The sequence below is a fragment of the Amblyomma americanum genome, chromosome 10, assembly GCF_052857255.1.
Source record: "Amblyomma americanum isolate KBUSLIRL-KWMA chromosome 10, ASM5285725v1, whole genome shotgun sequence".
Lineage (NCBI taxonomy): Eukaryota > Metazoa > Arthropoda > Arachnida > Ixodida > Ixodidae > Amblyomma > Amblyomma americanum.
The window spans coordinates 96534083-96558056 of NC_135506.1; the positions used below are offsets into that span (position 1 = coordinate 96534083).

Consider the following 23974-nt stretch of genomic DNA (forward strand, 5'->3'; position numbering starts at 1 on the left):
CAGTAAAGTTGCTTTCGAATTAATATTTATCTATTACGCTATAGCCGTTGTAGACAGTAATGCCACTTTTGTTATTTGGTTGCAATTTACAGCTCCTTTTGCAAGCGACTAGCTGTCAAAAACGGCTTTAGCTACGGGTAGCTAATCTAGCTCTTTTTGGAAAATCTAGCTATGAATTTAGCTCATTTCGCAAATTAAAGCTTTAATGTAGCGAATTTTAAGAATCAGCCAGTTGGCATACTTTGAGCAGTTCTGGTAAGAACAAACACTTTCGAGTGCTGATAAAAGAAGTTTAAACACTTAGTGCCATCAAGTAGCGTTGCAACGGTATGCAATGTAGACGAAGAAACCAGGACCCGATAGAAATATAAAGCGGCTGAAAATGGGGAGGAAGAGACATTCGCATCCTTCATCGGTTAAGACAGTGTGAAGTCATTTTTGAATGCCTATTTTATTTTGTGTAAAAACACTACTTCACTAGCAAGACTGAAAAGCCCGAGGCTTGTGTGAAGCCTCAACCTTTTACATCTCACGGATCGCCACGGGCAGAGGCATTGCGCAGCACCTGCGTTAACAAGCGGAACCGGCGCCCCCTGCCCTAGAGCAGTTGCCGATGCTCCCTCAAGAGCTTTCCCACGTACTACTAGGTTGAACCGCCTTAAAACCCTAACAACTTTTTGTTCCCCGACACTGTCTGGCTCCACACCGTTTCACACACGGGTTGCGAAATGTCGCACAAAGATGCGATGTGAGAACGGATATATCTGCTCCCCTAAAGCTGTCCAGTGTTTGTGCCTTGGTTCGTAAAAAACGCAGAATTTCGTAAAAGTGTGCACCAGTGTCTCCTAAGTCCCGAATCTAGGTACGTGCCGTGTAGAACACATATAGTGGACAGGATCTCTCTTTCGCGCAGAAAGTTCTATATTGGTCAGACCGGCAGATGTTTGACATCCGCCTTTTCGAACATAGGAATTCTTTAGGCCCTAATGTGCCTAAAAACTTGCCTAAGTATTGCGCAACATCCAAATATCAACCCTTCTTTCAAACAACCGTCGAGCTTGGGAAAGCACGGAACCAGCGCACGAGGGAAATAGTCGAAGCTTTCTACATCCTAAAAATTAGAGACGACTGCGTACCGTACGCATAAATTGCATTGACTAAGAATAAGATTGCTTACTTCGATTCAGCAGTGACCTAATCGCAATTTCAAACTCTCGCATCCCTCGTTTAGAGTGCTCATTTCTCCGACTTGCTTTTTCAATCCCCCTCCCCCCCATTTGTCTTCTTGTTTTTTCATGTGTTTTTCTTGTGCTTTTGGTATTTAATCTGTACACTTCCTAGTAATTAATTTAGTTGCGAGACAGCGCTTGTCCGTGTACCCTTGCTTCAGTCCCGTTCTTTTTTCGCATTGTTTTTTTCAAACATGCTGACTCGTCTTGCCACGGTGGCTTCCTCGTTCTGCGCAGCATGCTTCTGTTTGTGGCATTGCTTGTTTTTCCGCTCTTCGCCATTGGTCAGGTGGAGAGGCATTCTCCAGAAAAACACGAAGAGTTCCATCTCCAACCGAAGCCGCTTGTTTCGTGTGAACAGACGTAGGGCATCTTTGACATGCACATGGCTACGCACTCTTCCGCTGTCATTGGAAAATTTCTCTCCCTGTTCGCCAACTTTCTACGGCGTGAGCGGGTGATTTTCGACACGCGTCTCGCTGGCTCCCTAAACGTGCTCCAATTCTCGTCACACTGACTAATAACGTCATTTCGCACACTGAGAAGCGCGATCAGTAAGATCAACACTTGGAGAGAGCATATAATAGAGGAAAACAAAGTGCGCACGAGTGGGTAAAAAACACGATGCAATATAGGACAGGCAACGCGACATAATGGCCAGCAGAAATGGGTAAATGTTGTCTAAGAAGCCCTTACCGACGACAGACACAAAGCTGTTTCTTGCGGTTCTCCTGAAACCAGTTTTCTGGACTAATAATATTGAGAACGGCCTTAGTGTACTCCAAAAGTGCTCATCAAACAGTAGCAGGAGCAGAAATTCGTGCAGTTCCTGTAGATAAGTACTAGTGAAGTACAGAAAACAGAAAAGTGCTGCACAAAATAGGAGAAGGGCTTTAACTCGGTTAAACCGAGTGTACTCGCGAAAGCCAATGTTTAGCCCGGTTGGCCTATGGTTTTGCTTTGCTAGGTGGTTAGCATGTCTCCCGACGATATTAAACTAAGGTTAAGCTGGTCTTCTCTGTTCGCGCCGCAAATGCAATTGATGAAGAGAGAAAATGTACAATGCACAGCGCGAGAGGATGTTGCAGTTTAACATGAGGCGTGACCGGCTGCGGCAATACACCAGGTCACCATACCCCTGCACGCCCCCACTTCCCAAACATCAAAGGTCTTGGAGGCACACACAGGAATCTAGACAGGGGAGCCAGCTAGGCGGCTCTTCCAGAGCAGCGTATACTCCACGCACCAAAGCGTACTACCCGCGAAAAAAAGATTTCGACGACCGTGATGATTCGGAGTGGTGGTTCAACATGCGGCTATTTTAGAGACTAAACAGTACCAGCAATTTAAATAGATCACATGGCACACCACAGTTTTTCTCCACAGGCCAAAAACTGATACGGTAGGGTGTGATGTCAACATCCTTCTTAAATGCTCGTTGTAATATGTCCCAAACGGACATAGCATCACTGCACAGAACTAAACAATGATCACTAGCCTCTGGTGCATTGCACAGGCTGAAATTCACCGGGCATGGCAAAAACATCTCCTTAGCATGAAGCCATGCTTTCACAGGCAGAATAAATGTGTGCTGTTTAAGGCTATCACCGCAGCCGAGCACGCCTCGTGTTAAACTGCAACACTCTCTCGCGCTGTGTATTGCATATCGTCTTTTTTATCAAATAATACTATGGTGAAACTGATATTCGCGCTTAGAGCTATGTGGTGGTAGTGACAGCGAGATGTGCACTGCATGCGTTCGAGTGAACAACATTGGGGCAGCGTCGCTAGGCAATACGCTTTGGCTTTGACGAAATTGCTGTAGAAGAGCTGCATTGGAGCATTGGCCACCGGCGTACATTAGGTAAACTGGCATTGACGATGAAAAAGTTAAACGCGCGCATAACTTCATGGCTCCTTGGATCAGTGGAGACACGAATCGCGTGTTCAGGTGCGTGGCGTTGGTGGCCACGTGCAAAAAACTGCTCTTTCTCATAATAATTCCTTTTTAGCGAAAATACACCGCCAGCCATTATTTTATTTCAGAAGGGGTAAAGGTCACATTCCAGGTCAAGCTTCACACAAATCGGTGAGCCAGTTTTACCTCAGGAAGTAGTCCTTTAGCAGTAGAACTATAGTGCTACAGAAAAATATTCTAAACCAACAGCAAAATCTCTCATTGCTAGAAAACTACAAAACATTGCGTCATAGTTTATACTCGGCTCTGTCATTTTTTTCTTCGATTTGGTTAACCGCGGTGGCACGAGCCTCGGCATCTAGTATAGTTGAGTCGGGTCTACAAGAACAATCAAAGACATCCATGTCCAGAATAATGGTTAGTTCTCCACGCATACAGTTCTTTTTTTATCGGTGCGATTAGTTTAAAAATCGCTAGCAGGGATCTCCTCACCATGCAGAAGCCGCAAGTGAGCGCGCACTGTTCAACTAATAATACCCTCTCACCGCGCTCGTATAGCTAGGATATTGATGCTTGCGTGGGAGTAAAAAAAATATATTGCTCGAAAGCTTTACCTTTTAGGTTGACTATCATATTTTTACTACGGCAATATAATTTCTCAGAACCGAAGAAGGAAGCGATCAACAGATTTTTCCTGATGAACAAAACGTTTTTGTAATAGTTTCATATTATTTCTAGATGTTCAAAATTATACAAGTATTCAATTGCATTCGACACATGTTACATAGCACTCCGGGAAGGTATATTAGCTAGGTTTAGGTTGTCTAAAAAATTGTAAAGTAAAAGGTCCCAAACTGAATCGTAGATACACGAGATGCTTACTCCAATCGATACTTAAAAGAACCGATCCAAGGAAGGGGAATTCATCCTTTAGCACACGGAGGCAAACAATGAATCAACTTGAGAAAATGCTACGTATAGCAACAAATCCCCATGCCGAGTGCGGGCTCGGGCAGACTCTCCTGATCTGACCTGGGAAAAGATGGATAGGGTACGATGTGGGGACAATATTTGTGCTATCTGGGTACGGTTATATGACGTGGGATAGGAACGAGGGCAGCGCGGGTATATCCAAATTAATCCAGTTTAGTCGAGCTCCTTTTCAGGGCTCCGTAGAGGGCGAGCACTTGTTATTAGTGGGATGAGCGGCTTTCTGCCACAACGTGTAGTTCTGTGCCGCTCGAAACTTTTGCCGGGGTCTCCGACCCTCGAAGAAAGGCTAACCTAACGGGGCCTACGACAAAGATCTCCTTATATAAGGCAGGTTCCGCCAGCCGGAGTTCGAGATTGTACTAAGAAAAGAGTTTTTGCGCCACCCATTTGGTGCTTCAGCTCTTACTCCAAGGTGCACTAAAGCAGCAGTTTGAGCGTGTTGGAGTTGCATGACATGATCGACCAGCGCACAGTGGGCGGGGATAAGCACAAGAAAAGAAACGACGAGACACACCAGCGCTCTCGCCGTTAATTTAATGTGCCAATACCCGCCCATTGTGGGCTGGTCAATCCTGCCATCCAAGGTGCACAGTCTTGTGGGAACTCTCATGGTTTTCGCGGCCCCGCACGACCGGCGTTCGCCTCTGGTAAAGTATCTGAGGTGCCCACAAGATCCTCTTACATGCCCCCTGCCCCCCTTCATTTTGTTAGGTCTATGTTTTGTTCTGTCTGATCGTCCGTCGTACTAACCGGTCTTTGGTATTGACAGTCGGGCTCTGCCGAGTTTCTGGGCTTACCGACCTTCCGAGTGGGCTACTAACTCTCTCGCTTCCACTTTTACAGACCTAGGCGCGACTTCGCCAAAGCCCTGGCTTTGTGTACCCAGCCGCATGCCGCCGCGAGGCACCGAGTGCTTCGGATTCGTAAACGAACGCTTCTGCGGCTGGGTGTTACGCTTTTCATAGCGGCAGCTGCAACCTCCACTGCCCTGGGGATCTGCAACCCCTAAGTAGTGGGGTCTCCGGAATACTCCCAATTTGGCCGCTGGCGTTGGCGTTGCAACCGGGTAAAGTTTCGCAGCCAAAACCGCGTTGGTCCGAAACTACAGGCGAGGGAGGGAGGAGGTGGGGTCCTCTTTTAAACCCTGGCCATTTCCTTTCAATAGGGCCTGCCGTTTGATGCAGCTGAGACTACAGTACCGTTGTACAATACGAGGCACATTTCTGCAGCTTAAAACGCAATATAACGTACGTTAATGGACAATCTTGACAGTTTCTACGCAGTGTGCGTGGAAGGCGATACCTTCCACCGTGTGTTACGAAGCCGCTGGCACTGGTAAGCCGTTTAATAAAATTTATCACTAAGCATTTATACGCAAGCAGTCTCTCCTCAACAACGGAAGCGCCGTGCTCTTACTGCAGCAACAAAATTCAAACTATCAATATATATATATATATATATATATATATATATATATATATATATATATATATATATATATATATATATATATATATATATATACTTATGAAGGGAGCCAACAGCCACCGAAACCAAGGTGCATAGCTTAATGTGTCGTGCTGATCTGTGGGATAATAATAATTAAGCCATCGCTTGAAGAAAATGACTTCCAAAGCAGCAGAAAAACAACCATGCCGCCATTGGGATCCGAACCCACGACTTCCGAATATCACGTCCGGTGCTCTACCAACTGAGCTACGACGACGGCTGTCCAATCTGTTGCTTTCGTGGGTATCTATGCTTTTGAGTGTAAGCGAAGCTTCACAGTGTTTACCAGCGCCACCCTAGTCCATAGCGGTGGACGTAGCACGTCCTGTAACACCGCGAGTGTGACGTGTAGCGCCATCTAACGGCGAGGGCGGAAACTGCGAGAAACCTCTTATGCTACCTATGGCATCAAGACTGCCAGAACAGAGACGCTGGGTGTTCTTTCTGCTGCTTTGGAAGTAATTTTCTTTAAGCGACAGATTAATTTCACTATTATTGTACCACAGATTGGCACCACAAATTTTAAAAAAATAGCAACATTCCCCTGTGCACCTTGGTTTCGGGGACTGTTGGCTCCATTCATATGTTTGTCAAACGAGCTCCTCATATCATTTGCCTTGTCTGATATATATATATATATATAAGTGTGTGTGTGTGTGTGTGTGTGTGTGTGTGTGTGTGTGTGTGTGTGTGTGTGTGTGTGTGTGTGTGTGTGTGTGTGTGTGTGTGTGTGTGTGTGTGTGTGTGTGTGTGTGTGTGTGTGTGTGTGTGTGTGTGTGTGTGTGTGTGTGTGTGTGTGTGTGTGTGTGTGTGTGTGTGTGTGTGTGTGTGTGTGTGTGTGTGTGTGTGTGTGTGTGTGTGTGTGTGTGTGTGTGTGTGTGTGTGTGTGTGTGTGTGTGTGTGTGTGTGTGTGTGTGTGTGTGTGTGTGTGTGTGTGTGTGTGTGTGTGTGTGTGTGTGTGTGTGTGTGTGTGTGTGTGTGTGTGTGTGTGTGTGTGTGTGTGTGTGTGTGTGTGTGTGTGTGTGTGTGTGTGTGTGTGTGTGTGTGTGTGTGTGTGTGTGTGTGTGTGTGTGTGTGTGTGTGTGTGTGTGTGTGTGTGTGTGTGTGTGTGTGTGTGTGTGTGTGTGTGTGTGTGTGTGTGTGTGTGTGTGTGTGTGTGTGTGTGTGTGTGTGTGTGTGTGTGTGTGTGTGTGTGTGTGTGTGTGTGTGTGTGTGTGTGTGTGTGTGTGTGTGTGTGTGTGTGTGTGTGTGTGTGTGTGTGTGTGTGTGTGTGTGTGTGTGTGTGTGTGTGTGTGTGTGTGTGTGTGTGTGTGTGTGTGTGTGTGTGTGTGTGTGTGTGTGTGTGTGTGTGTGTGTGTGTGTGTGTGTGTGTGTGTGTGTGTGTGTGTGTGTGTGTGTGTGTGTGTGTGTGTGTGTGTGTGTGTGTGTGTGTGTGTGTGTGTGTGTGTGTGTGTGTGTGTGTGTGTGTGTGTGTGTGTGTGTGTGTGTGTGTGTGTGTGTGTGTGTGTGTGTGTGTGTGTGTGTGTGTGTGTGTGTGTGTGTGTGTGTGTGTGTGTGTGTGTGTGTGTGTGTGTGTGTGTGTGTGTGTGTGTGTGTGTGTGTGTGTGTGTGTGTGTGTGTGTGTGTGTGTGTGTGTGTGTGTGTGTGTGTGTGTGTGTGTGTGTGTGTGTGTGTGTGTGTGTGTGTGTGTGTGTGTGTGTGTGTGTGTGTGTGTGTGTGTGTGTGTGTGTGTGTGTGTGTGTGTGTGTGTGTGTGTGTGTGTGTGTGTGTGTGTGTGTGTGTGTGTGTGTGTGTGTGTGTGTGTGTGTGTGTGTGTGTGTGTGTGTGTGTGTGTGTGTGTGTGTGTGTGTGTGTGTGTGTGTGTGTGTGTGTGTGAAGCTTATCCGTTAAAAAATGAATAATGGAAACAAAAACAATTAGAAAATCGATATTTTCACGTCATTTATAATTTTATTTCTTTGTGCTTTCTCCACATTTCAGCAAGATTGTTTCCGAATCTGTAAATGTTATATCTGTGTTTTCTATATAGTCGGTAAGTTTACATAGAACGCAGCGTAACTTAGTACCGATTATTTTTTTCTGAGATAATGACCCTTTATATCTAGTTGGAAAAATTCACGTTTGGCAAGTTTTTAAATTTTCAAAAATGATTATGTGTTTTAGATTTGCAAGAATAACTGATCACAATAAACGAAATCAGTGAAGTCTTTCGAAATCTTTGCGCATATTGTCGACGTATTTTAATGTCATCCATAAGCAAAAGGCAGTACCAGCTTTATGACATAAGAAAGAATCTGTATACACAGGACCAGCATCCAATACACATGTAACACAATGCAACATGTTTATAACTCTTGTCAAAAATCATTGTACAATATTGCAGACCTCCTATCAGAAACATCCTAAATGTGCTTTTTAATAGTAAAGCAAAAATCTCGACTTCCGTGAACAATATATCGGTGATTTTGATAATAGTTATTGGACATGTTTGTATAAAATGCATTCTTAAAGTTTCGTTGTTAACGTTAAATTTCATCTAGTAAATAAAAAGAAGAGATTGCACACACCCACATTTGGGATTGGCGTCCATATGTGCGCGTCTTCCATGATGCATTGAATTCAGCGTGCATTTCCTGCCACAGCAATGCTAGGGAAGAACTGCACGCGCTGTGTTGTCGGAATTTCAGAAAGCAAGAAAGAGCAAAAAATTCCTTCCGAGTTTGCTGGGTATATAAATGTGTATAAATGTTGAGATATCTGCCTGCCATAAATTTTCTACTATTCACAACCAACTCTGGCAAAATCTCCAGTGCGACCAGATGGGCAACTTTTTATCTTCGTTGATCCTGTGGTTCGAACAACTTTTCCGGAAAGAATATTCTTGAATCTACTCATTCGGCTATGATACAATAAATTATTAGGTAAACCCAAGCTCTCAGCCAATAATTCATTTCAAGGACCGCAGTTCGGAGAAACTGCCCCACTACAAGAGTGAGACGCCAGGATTACTAGCAGCTTTTTATCAACTTTTAACCTTTACCCTGTAAGCTGAAGAATGAATAACGCAAAGTGAATAACGCAAAGTTTTGTTGTGTCTTGTAATTCGAACGACACTGCTTAGTAACCATATCTCGGGTTGTTTATTGTCATCCGCCCGTTAGATTACGCGTCCAACTAGTCATCGACTGCCTACGCAAGCAGCCCCGCAATGCGCTTATATCAAGCTGAATAGAGAACGAAAACGCGGTGCCCTAACAGATCGGGGCAGCAACCCTTACACCGACATGTGGCAGTTAGCTAGCTACTTGCTTGCCGGAATACAAACACTACAGTTCTACTCGACCTCACGCTGAAACAGCGCTTTGTACAATTATAATCTTAATGCATAGTAAATGCGTATTTAGCACACCGCCCCCTTTTCGCTTCAATTGAGGCCATCCCGTACTACAAAAATGTGGACATATGTTACCAGAGTGCTTGCGTGCCCTTCAAAATTGACCTATTGTGTATCGCTTTTTTTCTGCAATAAGCATTGCTGCGAAAACAAAAACAAAATTCTGAGGGAAATGTTTCGAATCTATAAATAAGAAATGGTTCCATAAATATGTGTGCTTTTAAAGCCACCAACTTCCCCAAGTTCAGCACAGTTGGGCGCAGGGAGCTCCCGGGTTAGAGCTGTGAAAGTTGTCGATAAATTGGAAACATGCCAGGCTGAGGCCATTTGTGGACTCGCGCTTTAATGAAGCCACGCCGAGGCCTTTTGTCGAGTCGTGCTTCTATTGAGGCCACTCATGGTCACCTGTGTCAGGCTACAGAGCACTAAAGGTGCGAGCTGTGCAAACAGAGTTCCGAAACTCGGACGAATATTTGAGACTGAGAGCCACACGGAGCGTTTGGATGTTGGTTAAATAGCTACTTTTGTAACTTTAAAAAACCCAGTCTAGTTTTCTTCCGTCTTGATGCGAGCTACTGATGAAGTCGGCAGTCACTGTAGCCATGGTTAACCTTGTGCTCAGTTTGTACAAGAAACAATAATAATAATAGTTGCTTTTTGGGGAAAGGAAATGGCGCAGTATCTGTCTAATATATCGTAGGACACCTGAACCGCGCCGTAAGGGAAGAGATAAAGGAGGGTGTGAAAGAAGAAAGGAAGAAAGAGGTGCCGTAGTGGAGGGCTCCGGTATAATTTCGACCACCTGGGGATCTTTAACGTGCACTGACATCGCACAGCACACGGGCGCCTTAGCGTTTTTTCCTCCATAAAAACGCAGCTGCCGTGGTCGGGTTCGAACCCGGGAACCCCGGATCAGTAGCCGAGCGCCCTAACCACTTAGCCACCGCGGCGGGCTTACAAGAAACAAAGTTTCTGTTTTCGTATTGCCCGTTAACTTCGCCGGATGACGGTCTGTAAACACAAGCTTTTGTTTCATAACACAGTGTTGCTCTCAGTGCAAGGGTTGGGGCTTAAAAAAGAAATCTCTGATAATTCTGATAGTTGCCGCGGAAGCTTGAATAACAGAAAGAATGACGCATTCGGAAATGCCAAATGGCGTAGCTGCAATAGCTTTATTTACGTCATATGGAATTAAAAGGAGTGAAAGGCTTGAAAAACAGGCACTGCTAGAGTTTACATCACAGAAAAACTAAAGAAAGTATTTTTCACAATGCACGATGGATCGTGCAGGTGTCACATGTCTCCATGCCCCATCTGTTCTCGTTGTTTAGGCTTCGAAGAATTCCAGGTTTGAAAGACCAATCTTTGCTCCCCCGTCACGATGATAAAATATTATAACGGGATGGGAGCCGCTCCGTAGAAAAAGTAATTATATGTCACAATAGATGCGCCTTTAAAACATGTCAACCTACTTTTTAATTGCTTTCGAAATGCCACTAATTCCATCTGGGCGCTTGGTCGAGAGCAGAACGCCAAAGCTAAAACGTTTTCTGAGCATGCAATAGACCATGTGTGAAATGATCCAAATTGTTTCCGCCACTGAGAGAAAAAATTTTGCTCTCAATTTAGAGACGATACTTTCCTGCGAGAACGTTGGGAAGGCGGTTTTAGATTGGGCACCAAATTTTTATTATGTTACCAGTATGCCCAGTGTATATTCGGGCAAAAAGAACTAGGCGATTACACCTGGAGACCCACAATACACCGAAAACGACTTCGGTTTCTTTTAAAAGAGCTTGATTTTAAGGGTTGTAAAATTGCTGATAGAAAACTACGGAGGTCTCGAATATATTTCAGCGCTAAGTGTCCATAATGGTCGATAGTGTACCACCTTTGCCAAAAGTAACCGAGCAGCCGCGATGGCAGCTGTAGCGGGCTCTCCACCGAGCGATGGCGCGGCGCTCCCCTGCACTGGGCGCTAATTTTCCGGCTGCGACTGTAAACTGGGATTTGGACGCCCACTCTCTCACCCTACTTCTTTGGATGATAAGGAGTAAGCAGTTAGTATCTGTGGCGAGCAGTTTAGCGCCTTTGGAGAACTGCGATACTGAGCGAGGGTTCAGGCTTACGTCAGCCAGTTTACACTCGCAGCCGGGGAGAAGCGGTCAGCGTCGAAGATTGAAACGCCCTCACTCCGCTGCAAGTCCGCTCGGTTACCTTTGACGGAGACGGTATACCTATGGGTTCACTGCCTCCGATATAGGCGCAGCGACAGGTTCGTGAAAAGAGAGATTAGCTTGCTGACCGAACCGACTGTTTCGTTCAATAGTTTTGAATTAAAGATATTTTGTTACCATCGGACTGGTTCATAATAATCTATGGTACGAAAATATCTGGGGGCCAACATTTTCCTCTCTGAAGCTTTCAGAAAGAAGAGAGGAAAGGCAGGCGCCTCGCTTTGTTTATATTTTTGTGTTTTGTATGAAACATGTGTTAGTAATTGTTTCACACACACATTACTTACCAGTCATCTATTTCAAAGGAAGCAGGAAAAGCATCAGGACTTTTGAGGTTTATAATTCAAGTTTGTCCTCTGGTAGTTACCGCTTTATTGCCGCTAGTTCATCCGTGCATTTCTTCTTTATTTCAGAGATTAAAGGCGCGACTTCGCTTAGTTCGCCTTAGTTTCATGGTGGGTGCGAAATAGAGAGTTAAGTGCGAATAATTTTAATAACCATAATTACCATCCTCCGATCATGTTACAAGCGCTCATTTCCCGCAAGAATGAAAAGAAAGGAAAGAAACACAGTATTCTAGCGGTCACATTTTATATATCGAGCTGCGTTATGGACACTCGAGATACATGATCGACAATGTTGAAATAAAAAAAGCGGTGGTAAATTCTAAGGATTGCTATAAACCACCATGCTGAAGAAAATCGTGTAAAATATTTGGTAAGTGGCAGTGAGATGGCTAAGCAGCACAGGCCGCTGATATTTTCTAAATGCATACCGGATTAAAAATTGGTGACAGGTATAATAAATTTCCACTTCGGCCTAATAGAGGTGACTTAAACCTTTATAACACCCTGAAATGCCCTTCAAAAGTAAAAAGACAGTTTGTTTACAGGCAGCAAGAGTAAAATAAAATGTTTTCGTCACAGAAATATACGTGCATAATACCAACTCTTATAAGAACTACCGCACGCGACAGAAGGACACAGCTGCTATGCAGCCGTGCCAAAGCGTCAGTCTATGGCGCGGTGTGACGAACAAATTCAGGCAATGCGTCCTGGGTGCAGCTAAATTCGCTCTACATGAGCAATGTGTTGGGCGACATTTGAGAATAGTCCAGTCACTCTGCGGCCAGTGTGGTTCTCCATTTTGAGTGTACACTACCAGTGGTCGAAATGTCAGCCAAAGGGGAATGAGCAGGGACAGAGGCAAACAATGGCCAGAAGAAAGCGGAAATTATCTCTCTGTTCTGTAAAGAGAAAATGTCGGTGATTGTTCCGAACGCACAACGGATACATCGAAGCTAACATATGGAAGCATTGCACTTACAGTGTATAATAAATCATCAAGCAGCATTAAATGGACTGAAAATCGAACGAGAAACTGAAAAGTAGCCAAAGAAAGCAGCACAATAGGTTGTATGGTTTGGTTTGGTTCATGGGGATTTAACTTCCCAAAGAGACTGAGGCTATGAAGGATGCCGTAGTGAAGGGGTCCAGAAATGTTGATCACATGGGGCTCTTCAACGTGTCTTGACATTGCACAGTCCACGGGCCTCAAGAATTTTGCGTCCATCGAAATTCGACCGCCGCGGAAGGGATCGAACACTTGTCCTTCGGGTCAGCAGCCGAGCGCCGTAACCACTGAGCCACAGCGGCGGCCATTATTCTTTGAAGGAAGTTTTAAACTGCGAATTATATATAGTGGTCTGTGCGTACGCACATTTCAGCGCTTTCAATTCTTTAGATTTTTTTTGGACGCCTTCAATACTGATTTTCGCGACCCTTATTTCTACCACAGTTATAGCGGAAATTCTCCGAGCGCCGACCTTCCGTTTATAAAATGACGTTTCGGCCCCGGTTTACGGGGGCCTTGTTCACCTTGTTCACTTATTCACGTGAAGAAGGCCCCGCACGCCGGGGCCGAAACGCCAACTTTTAAACGATTGGTCGGCGCTTGAAGAATTTCTGCCACGAACACACCCGACCAGAAGAGTTCTTGTCAAACCCTGGATTTTATTTTGCCACAGTTATAATAAAATTCCTTAACCAAGCAGCGCTAGCACAAGCAACTAATGAGAATCCTTAACTCACCATCACAGTTCGGTTCGCATTCTTTTGCCAGGCCTCGGTGAAGAATGTTGCGAAATCTACATTCGGTACGACGGCTCCTTCGACAAGAGACTTGATAATGCCGTCTTCAATGACCACAGAAACCCTCGGGTGACAAGGTTTGTTTTCTTCCAACGCAGAACGCATCTCTTGCTCGAAGTTGTGTTCCGACATTGCGTGCAGCTGTCTCTCTTTCCTGATAGAAATGGTGCCGGCGCACTCCTGCTGCAGCGAATGAAGTTGGAAAGGCCGGATATCACTCAACTAGAAATCCCACCGAAGAGCATCGAGGACAGAGTGGAAAGAGGGAATTCAGCGCTTAGGCTCGTGCGGATGCTACGTCTATCGAAAATTGTGATTTGCCAGGTCGAGTTTACAGCGCTGCTGGGAAAACAGTCGGAAAGCTTGGGACGACACGTCAGCAGTAAAAAGCCCTCTAGGAATATAAGAAAAAAGAAGTCAAAGCTGTTATGAAAGAAATATGTAATAATAGCAAGTAATTATTCCAGGGCCGCATCCTATAAAAGTTAATTTGCTCACTGAGCATTGGTCATTAATGCTCAGTGATGTGACCGTAGCTTTCAATAGTGTGCAGCAAGCGATCCGACCATAGACAGGTTGGCAACTGGACCTTATTGTTGCCTGCTTGCCGAAACGACTTGTGGAGAATTTTTCTCTTTATTTCCTTTAGTTCTGCTTTTGTTCGTTCATTCGTATGCTCTGTTTCATTTGCATTTTATTGTATGCATTTCTTGCTTTTGCCTCTTTTCTTTTCAGTTGTTTTTTGATGACCTGAGTGGCGGCCGTTGACGTTGGGAGCCGCTAAGTTTGGATTTTTATGATTGACCGCTCGTTGCTTTATCGATGTTACGCAATACGGCTGCATCATCAAACAGCAACTAATGCCACATGAAAATTCGAAAAATCTACAATTAAGCGCAAATACAATTCGACGTCTGACTACCGATTTTAGTTGTTCCTTTTAGCAACAGGCGACAGCAACGAACTGGTTTTATACGTTGCATAGACTTTCCCAAGCACGAACAGATTGCACAGGATGAGATATGAAAAAAGCCTTTGGAAACGCGATTTTTAATGGTACTTTACATTTTAAGTCCATAATCAACCTATGATATATGAAGAACGCTTAGTGAAAGGCTCCGGATTACTTTAATCCCCCAGTAGTTTCTCACCGTGAGCTGACATCGCGCAGAAGATGGGTGTTTTTGCATTTTCTCTGCACTGAATTGTTGCTGCCAGAAGGCAGATTCGAACTCACGACAGCAAAACTGGGAGCCAAACGCCAATGGGACTAAGCCACCACGTCGGGCCATTGAGAACCAGAAGCCAAGATGTGCCAGTTTTCCTGAGCAGAACCGAGTGTCCACCATTTAGCTCAGCCGGCCACGCATGGTAGGTCGGATTTGGAAGCCTTGTTGAGTGTGTTTTATGCAGTATGTATATGCTCTAAGCTCGAAGTTATTCGTACTTTGTTCTTCCAGTTACTGAACAGAACAGCTGAACTAACGAAGTACTCGGCGACCATAAGGAAGAAAGATGCACACGTAGAAGCAGTAAAATCAAATGAAAACAGGAAATTCGAGTGCAAGCAACAGTCGCCCACGTAATAATATTTGTCAATCTTTCCAACGTTAAAATAGCCGACTTCTTCGCGAATCCTTTACTATAGTTCATTGCGGAAACTAGAAGTTTCAAAGCGAGACATAGTATTCCAGTATTGTGCCTATATTCTACACTGTTTACGACTTAGTTATTCAAAACGTATAACAGGTTATTTTTCCAAGCTGGAGAATGGAACATAAACTACGCAATATGTACTAATGCCTGAACCCTAGACTTAAAAAATGATTATCAGAATTGACGAATACAAGACCATATATGAAGCACTTCGAGCTTTATAAGAACGTCTATTTTAGATAATAATTGCTCTGCTTGCTGAAAATAATGGAAGCTTGGTCATCTACATTGACGAAAAAGTGTTGGCTTAACGTAACGACAACAAGTACACGGTTATTACACTGAATTCATAAAGAACGTTTCTAAATATTACCACAGATCACAATGAGTAAAAATTTGCAAATTAAAATTTGGAATTAAAATATTTATATACGCAACCAAGCAGTGACGCATGTTTGACCCATCACTTAGAAAACAGTTTTAGTTTTTTGCCCAGAAAAAAGGATGGCGCAAAAATCAGGCACTCATTTTTTCCACACAAAGTATAGAGCTTTATAACGATGCCATAAAGGAACGGAAACGCATTACATTGAATGCAATTCCAAATGATGTGTCACTGAAATGGAACACAGGTGCATGCATCCGGTCTCACCAGCGATCTATCAAGCACATGTCTTTCTGGTCGGTGTAACAACTGTACTATGAGAGAGTTATACAGGACACGACTGATACAGTGTAGGCCGCGAAACGTTGTCAGAGCTGTGAGCTGGCAGACGAAATTATTGTCAAAATAACGCTCATTACACTACCCGACAGCTGGGCGGGAGCCAAGATGACAGCACTGAGTTGAGAACTTGACCATTCCCTGGTATTTTTTTAAGGAGCCTGTGTATGTTTGGCAATTTAGCATTTCTTTTCTTTAATTTTTTTTTTGCAATCTTCGGACCCTGGATTTTGGAAAAGGTGTCTGGTGTCTATTAATGAGTGTTGCGCTTCAGAACTTATAAAATATGACTGGGATACACCTTTTTCTGGCCGCTGTTGTCAAATATGTCACAGCAGGCTTTTAATCAAGCACTGGAAAATGAGCAGCCTGACAAAAAAGAACCACAAGCGGGCCTTACCTTAATTAGGGTGGATTTAAACTGTTTGACTGCGGTACGAATCACTGGCACATCAACGGTGCAGTACAGAAAAGCGGAGCAGCACATATGGAGAAATCTTGTACCGATTAGAACACCGGAAGGTATACAGCGGCTTGGGGATCGAACCCATCACCTGCCGATTGAGAAGCGGCCCGCTGAAACACAAGGCTCCAGCTTCACTCTCGTTTCAAAGCCGATATTCTTCCTTTGAAATAATACTTCCATGTCTTTAGAAATGCAGTTAAGTTTTCGAAACGAAAGTATGAATAGTCATTTGCAGGAGTGAGCATTAAATTTCTTTCAAAATGTAAAAGAGAGTAACGACGTTAATATTACGACACCAGTATGTATAATAATAAATGTCGAGGATAGAGAAATCAGTTATTTTGAAAGGCACAAAGCATGAATTTCACGAACACAATTGACTTAACTCCTATGGAAAAAACCTGTTTGCACTGAAGTGTCAAAAAGCGGTGTGCTCAAAAGTATCGGTGTGTGTCCATGATATGCGAGTGTCCATGCGATGCGAGTTCCAGGCGGTGTGTGGGTTGGTGGACATCACCCCAATGAAACTCAATGTATTATACCATCATCAACCTTCATTCGCTCTCTCTCTTGCTTCCCCTTGTCCTTTCCCCAGTTTGGAGCAGCAGGCCAGGGTGATGTTGCCACCGGCCAACCTCTCCTACTTTCTTTTCATTAAAATTTCTTTTTTCACTAAAATGATCATGAATACTTTACCAACCTAATTGTTTTGAGGAATATTATATGCTATGTTCGCTAGTTGGCATAAAAAAGCACGCTATTTATATAGTGAAGGATGAAATATTCGCCCGACAGACAGACAGACAGAAAAACTTTATTGAGCAAGTGAGTTTTAGACCCAGCTGGGTCCCTGGGCCACTGCGCGGTCCCGCACTGCAGGTCATGCCTTGACATGACGTCGGCAGCCCGAGTCACCGCAGCAAGCTGCGATGTCGTGTCTGCAGACATAAGCAGGACCTCCCAGTCCTCCCAGCTCGAGATGGCGTGCTGTCCCCGTAGGGGAGGGTCGGCAGGGCAGCCGAAAAGGATATGGGAGAGTGTGGCGTGGGGGTCACCGCAAGGGAGCATGCAGGGGATGTGCCGCAGTAGTGGGATAAAAGCTGAGGGGATGACAGAGCGCGGGTCTGGAGGCGTCTGAAGAGGATCTGTTGGGAGTAGGTAAGAGAGGGGTGGGGAGAAGGGTAAGTCCGACGGTCCAAACGGGGCATTTTCGTGAGCTCCGCAAAGGTGTGCGCCCGCTCCATCGAGAATCCTGGATCGAGGCTGTCCTGAGCCCGGCAAATAAAACCTCGGGAGAGAAAATTGTAGATTCGCAACGTACGCAATTGTCCAGAAACCAGATTATAGGCCTAATCGGATTCGCCTAAGCTGAAATATATAGTGTTACTGTTTGCCAGAAGCATTTGTGAATGTTTAAAAAGAGCATCCGGTGCTCTCAAGACATCTGGCAAATCGAGCTTCCTAACGAAATGATAAAAATATGTTTCAACACTATATACCTCTTTCCCTCTGCGGTGTCACAACTGAGTTAATATAAAACCAATATTAACTTCTAAAAACAACCGTAGCGTTGGTACCGTTCCGCTGATGACATATGAGCTTCTAGTGATGAACGAAACAGATATTACTTAAAACCTCAGCCACGTATACGACTTGCTGGCTGTCCTGTCTAGAAATACTGCATCCTAAACAAGAAAATGTAGAAAATTCTGAGGGAACTTAAATCTCCTTACGTGGAGGAATGCGAAAGCATTTGTATTGAAGAAAGGAAACGTTTTTGACGAAAAGAAAGGGCGCAGTAGATCTCAGATCTTGACATGCAGGGTGGACACCACAACCCGGCCTTTGCATTTTGCGGACACATTTTTCGGACACTTTTTGCGGATATGCTTTCGCCGACATAGCCTAGTAATGCTTTCGCATTAATAATTGTATCGCTCACCCACTTCAGGAACTTCACGCCATTGAGATTAGAAACTCATAGAACATGGCAAAATTATTACATAAAAACCACAGTGTTGCTATGAATGCCGATAAGTTAATTTTTGTCTATCGAGCGCATAGACATGCTCCTTACTGAACGGAGCTGCAGGAGTGGTATGCTAGCTGTAATATATGCAGGGTGTTTACTGCTTGCTCTTTGATGCCACAGTAACCTTTTGACATGTCTCGGCAGTACTGACCTTTTTTTACGTTCTTTTCTTGCAGCTTTAGTTGTGTCACTCGCAGTGGAAGTACCAGCTGCATTCTGCTAATCATTTTCTTTGAGAAGGAAAATCCAGGATTTAAAATGTCTCACAGCACTTTCGTGGAGGTTGAGGACAAAAGCCAGGACTTAAAAAGGGCCTCCAAAGGGATTTGTTTGCGTTTACATATCTGGCAAGCAGTGATATCATTCAGCTGCTTTTTCCGAATGAAATACAAGACCCTAGTAATCAAGCACTTAGTAACGACTTTCAAAAGCCGCCAGACAACCTTCAAGTCGCAGGATGGGTAAAGATACAGCGAGAACGATCCGCTATATTGTCGCGCAGTAGTGACGGCAGTTCGACGTGTAGAAATACAGCGAAAAGGGTTTCCAAACGAGAGCCGTATGCCGAAAAAAGCGTTTGTCTAAGTCAAAAAGCCTATATTTAAATTGAGCATAAAGGCTTAGGTGAAACACCCTGTATGTAGTGCTCGTTTTGCACTTGTTGAATATTGTAGCCTTCGCCCTTTGTATACTGACCTGGATATTGTCACGAAATGAAGACTGCAGTTTAGGGAGCAGAAAGGCTGCGAGAATGGTCTCTAAACAAAACTCTTTATTTGGCCTAACTTGGGCCCACACTGCACTTAATCACTCGGCGGCGGCGTAAGAAATAAGCGTGCTCGGCGGTCGTCGAACGGAGTGCCCGCCGCTCTCGGCCGTGCTCAATTTAAAGCTGATACAGAGCTTTCGAGATACTGCGTGCAACGTTACCAGAGCATTATGGAACAACGCAGAATCCGTTCCGCCTGGATGCGATCAATTTTGATAAATCTGGACGCGTCTTCAAAACTAAGCGATCAAGCCGTGCTCTGGCAGTTTTGAAAAATTAACGAACGAACAGCACACAAATTCGCCGCATAACTCAACACTCAAAGAAGCATTGATCCGATGCCTTAAATCAGATGAAGTGACTAGAAACAAATAAAACGGAGAGTGGACCATAAACACCGAGAAAGGAAACACAGCGGCCTTCAGCGCGCATAATAACGCTTTAGTCGGATAATTTGGACAACTTCCGGTCGCACTCGGTGTCGCCCGGATGCAGCAATTTCCTCAGGGATGACCTCATAATCCAGTTCACACAGTCGACGAAGAAACTTCTACAGGCCGAAATGGCGGCGCAAACGTTTCACGCAATCCAGGGTGGCGAATGGGCGTCCAAACCCAGACTCTTCTCCTGGTTTGTATTTCGCGTCTCGTCTCCGTAGGTTTTAGCGTCTGGCGCCGGCCCGCTGCTGGTCTTTGATCCGTAATCGGGCTCGGGCAAGTCTTCGGGCTTCTGTGCGTTGAAGGTCGCCGGCAACGTCGACATTCTCTTCATCTGTAACATTGGGCAGCATGGCGTCTAGCGTGGTCTAGCCTCCCTGCCATAGACGAGCCTAAAAGGCGTCATCTGTGTGGTCTCCTGCACTGTGGCGCTGTAGGCTAAGACGATGTAAGGCAGGATGACGTCCCAGGTCTAGTTTTTGGCATCGACATACATGACGATCATGTCAGCGATAGTTTTGTTCAGGCACTCCTTCAGACCGTTGGTCTGCGGATGGTATGCAGTTGTCCTCCGGTGGCTGGTTTGGCTGTAACGCAAGATGGCTTGCGTTAGTTCCGCTGTGAATGCTGTTCCTCTGTCCGTGATGAGCATATAGGGAGAGCCGTGTCGCAGAAAAATTCATTCCACAAAAAAATTTGTTGACTTCTGCTGCTGTTCCGTTCGGTAGGGTTTTGCCTCAGCGTAGTGGGTAAGGTAGTCGGTCGCTATGATGATCAACTTAATTCCAAACGTTGACTGCGGGAAAGGGCCAAGCAGGTACATGCCGATATGATTGTATGGCCTTGTGGAGGGTTCAGTAGGGTTCAGAAGTTATGCTGGTCGGGTGGGAGGGTTAATTCTTTCCTCGCTGGCAATCCCGGCATGTTTTCGCATAATGTGCGACATCGGCAGACAGTCGGGGCCAGTAATATTTGTCTTGAATGCGGCAGAGGGTGAGAGTAAACGCGAGATGTCCAGCTGTCGGCTCGTCGTGTGAAGCCTAAGAATTTCTTCGCGGAGACTTGCAGGTACAAAGAGGAGGTAGGCTGTTTTTTTCGCTGCGAAGTTCTTCGCGAGGGCATCATTTTGTACAGAGAAGGAAGACAGTCCTCCCTTGAATGAGGCAGGGGGTGAAGAAACATCGCCTCTAAGTACTGCATGATGTGTTTTAGGTCGGGGTCCGAGAGTTGCTGCTGGGCGAACGAGCTCGAGCTGATGAGTCACAGGAAGCCATCCTTATCGTCATCCGGCTGCGGTGCATCTACAGGGGCTCGCGACAGGCATTCAACGTCAGAGGGCTTGCGTCCGGATTTGTAAACGACAGTGACGTCAAACCCCTGGAGGCAACGGCTTCATCAAGCAAGGTGGCCAGAGTGGTCCTTCAAGCTTGCAAGCCAGCACAGTGCGGGGTGATCGCTGACCACCTGAGCGTTCGTCCGTACAGGTAGGGTGGAATTTCGACGTAGCCCAGGCGATGGGAAGGCACCCCTTCCCAGCTGTCGTGTAGTTAGCCTTGGCCTTGGACAGGAAACGGCTAGCGGATGCGATTACTTCCTCCACACAGCCGGTTTTCTGAACGAGGATGGCACCTAGGCCCACGCAGCTTGCGGCGCTATAAATTTCTGTATCGGCGTTTTCATGAAATTGCGCAAGGATCGGTGGGGTCTGTACATGACGCCGAAGTTCCTAAAGGCTGCCACTTGCAGCGCTTCCCATTTAAATGACACGTGTGCCTTTGTCAGTTGGGTCAGAGTCTCGGCGATGCGTGAAAAGTTCTTCACAAATCGTCGGTATTGCGTGCACATGCCGAGGATTCTACGAACAGCTTTCTTAAAGGCCGGCAGTGGAAATTTTGCGATAGCAGATGTTTTCTGCGGGTCTTGGCGTACTCCCCGTTGCTAACGGTGTGGCCTAGAAAAAACAGATCTCCATAGGCGAAGTGGAACTTCTCTGCATTCAAGGTTAGGCCAGACGACTTGTCGGCCTCCAGTACTGTTCGAAGCCTCTGTACGTGCTGTTGGCAGTTCAATGCGAGGACAACGACGTCATCTAAATATACCAGACAAATTTGCCACTTGAGGCCGGCCAGTACCGTATCCATTACTCAATGAAACGTCGCTGGTGCGGAACACAGACTAAATGACATCTCCTTGAACTCGGAGAGGCCATCCGGAGTAAAGAATGCGGTCTTCTCACGATCTCTTTTATCGACCTCGATTTGTCAGTAGCTGCTCTTGAGGTCTATTTATGAGAAATACTTAGCGTTGCAGAGCCGGTCCAGGAGGAGGCGGTAGACGTCCTTCTTTGCTATGTTGTTCAAGCGGCGGTAATCAACGCAGAATCGACGTGCGCTCTGTTTCTTTCTCATTAGCACAACCGGTGCCGCCCATGGGCTGTTTGAAGGCTGGTTGACGTCGTCGCGAAGCATTTCTTCTACTTGGTTCCGGATGGCTTGTTGTTCTCGCGGTGACACAGAGTAGGGGCTCTCCCGGAGAGGTCGGGTGTGCTGGTCGGATATAATGGAAAGCTTGACAAGCGGTGTTTTTCGAACCTTCGGCGATGCCCAGAAGCACTCGCTGTAGCTTCGAAGGAGATTACGGATCTGATCTTGTCTGTTCCGGGACTGGGCAGGGTTTACGTCGAAAACGTGCTTGCAATCTCCGCTGGGTGAACCTTCGGTACTCGATCGGAGAGTGCGAAGGTATCGCGAACTTCGAATAGCTCATTGAGGTAAGCAATCGTCGTTCTTTTGTTAACGCGCCGGTATTCTTAACTGAAGTTCGTAAGCAGCGCTTCAGCTTGTCCAATGTGCAAGAGTGCAATGCCTATTGCGAAGCCGCTTCCTCGCTTTAGAAGTAACAAAGTGTTCCCGTCGATGAGAGCTTCCATGTTCTTGGAATCTGTGGCACCTACGGTGACCATGACACTTGATTGAGGTTGGACGCTCACTTGTTCTTAAAGGACACTCAGGACAATATGCTGCTGATGGATTCGTCCGTCGAAAGCGTGATGAGCATCGAACGCAGGTGGATGATCGCCTGATGATCATTAAAGAAATAGAGACCGAGTATCACGTCGAGGTTACATTCTTTATCTATCTGAGCATAGTAAGTCACTGGCGCCGAGCATCCGGGAAGCATAATCTATTTACTGGTCTTTTCAGTCAGCCGTACGCTGGGCTAGCACTACCACCATCAACATAGGAGATGCATCGCAGCACAAAATAAAGACGCTAGGCGTCATAGGGCACAAGTACAGAGTCCAAGCTATGTAATTTTTCTAGCGATAGCTACGTTACGGCAGCATTTCAAGCCTTCAGCGTGGCTTGGCCGCCACGCTGTCACGTGGTTTGTCACGTAGTGCGGAACAGCTGCTGGCGGCGCGGCGCCGTGGCTGATCGCGTTGTTCGTCACGTGGTTGGTCATGTGACCAAGTTTCACTAGGCCAGCTGTTGCTTTTAATCTTTTTAATGTGAAACGCATGTTGGTGCGCACCTCTCCATTCCAACTCCTAGTCATGGTCGAGCACTGGATACAGTGATTGTGCCACTTCCGTCTTGGCCTTGACCAAACTGCTGTACAAGTTCACTAATCTCAAGAAGGCTTGTAGCGCCTTCTTGCGGTTTGCTTGTACCATGCCCTGGCAAGTTTTGTCGAGTCTTGGCCTTGCTTGCGTATGTCTCACTGCTGTTTGGCGGTCGATGCTGCGGCCGCAGCCTTGCCGCACGCGACCTACGATGTAAAGTCGTGTTTTCAGAGAAGCCGCTTTGAAACTCCTTCGTTCTGGAGGCCGCACACGAAACGATCCCGCATCGTAACTTCCGACGGTAGCTTCTCGTAGCCGAATCCGCCGACTTTTGCTAGATTCCGAAGCGCTGTGTCGTAGTCGGCCACCGATTCCCTGGCAGCCTCTCTTGTAGAACAAATATTAAAGGTTCACTTAAGTCTCCTTACGAAAGTTCCGTTGCCTCCACTTAGCTCCCAATCCACGTCTGTCCTCGTCGGCGCCTCGGAACAGACTGACCGAAACGGGGCTCCGCAAGTCTGGCTTAATAGGGCACAGCAGCACTATATTGACGTCTGTTATATAGTGATATCCTAGTCTTGGGGGGTCTGGGCATGTTTCGTCTCACGTGATTTAATACGTAACCTGTAGGTAGTCTTTCTTTATAAGCTGTGAATGTAGTAATGTAATAAAACATTGATGGTAAATAGTTACGGAAATATTCATCAAATTATTTTATCACAATTTATTAGTCATTAATTATTAGCTTTTGGCAACTAATCATTAATTGATCAGTGTTATAATTACTTAACTCCAATTTTGAAGGAATGACTACTAATGCACCTAACTCACAAATTACTCGAAGTAATTAGACAAACAAATTGCCTTATAATTTAAATATTTACTTTATTTAGGA

General features: G+C 45.6%; 1 protein-coding gene and 1 long non-coding RNA gene across 2 annotated transcripts in view; one reads left to right on the plus strand and one right to left on the minus strand.

Annotated features, from left to right (window-relative positions):
- The window catches only part of LOC144108572 (uncharacterized), a 55523-nt gene extending 41859 nt beyond the window's left edge, over nt 1-13664 (minus strand). Inside the window, exon 1 of the mRNA XM_077641774.1 lies at nt 13371-13664. Coding sequence (XP_077497900.1) covers nt 13371-13562 — 192 coding nt within the window. The 5' untranslated portion in view covers nt 13563-13664. The remainder of the gene's footprint in view (nt 1-13370) is intronic.
- A 7187-nt stretch (nt 13665-20851) lies between these two features.
- LOC144106215 (uncharacterized) overlaps nt 20852-23974 on the plus strand; it is a 47361-nt gene continuing 44238 nt past the window's right edge. The window contains exon 1 of the long non-coding RNA XR_013308933.1: nt 20852-20998. This is a non-coding gene — a long non-coding RNA (uncharacterized LOC144106215). The remainder of the gene's footprint in view (nt 20999-23974) is intronic.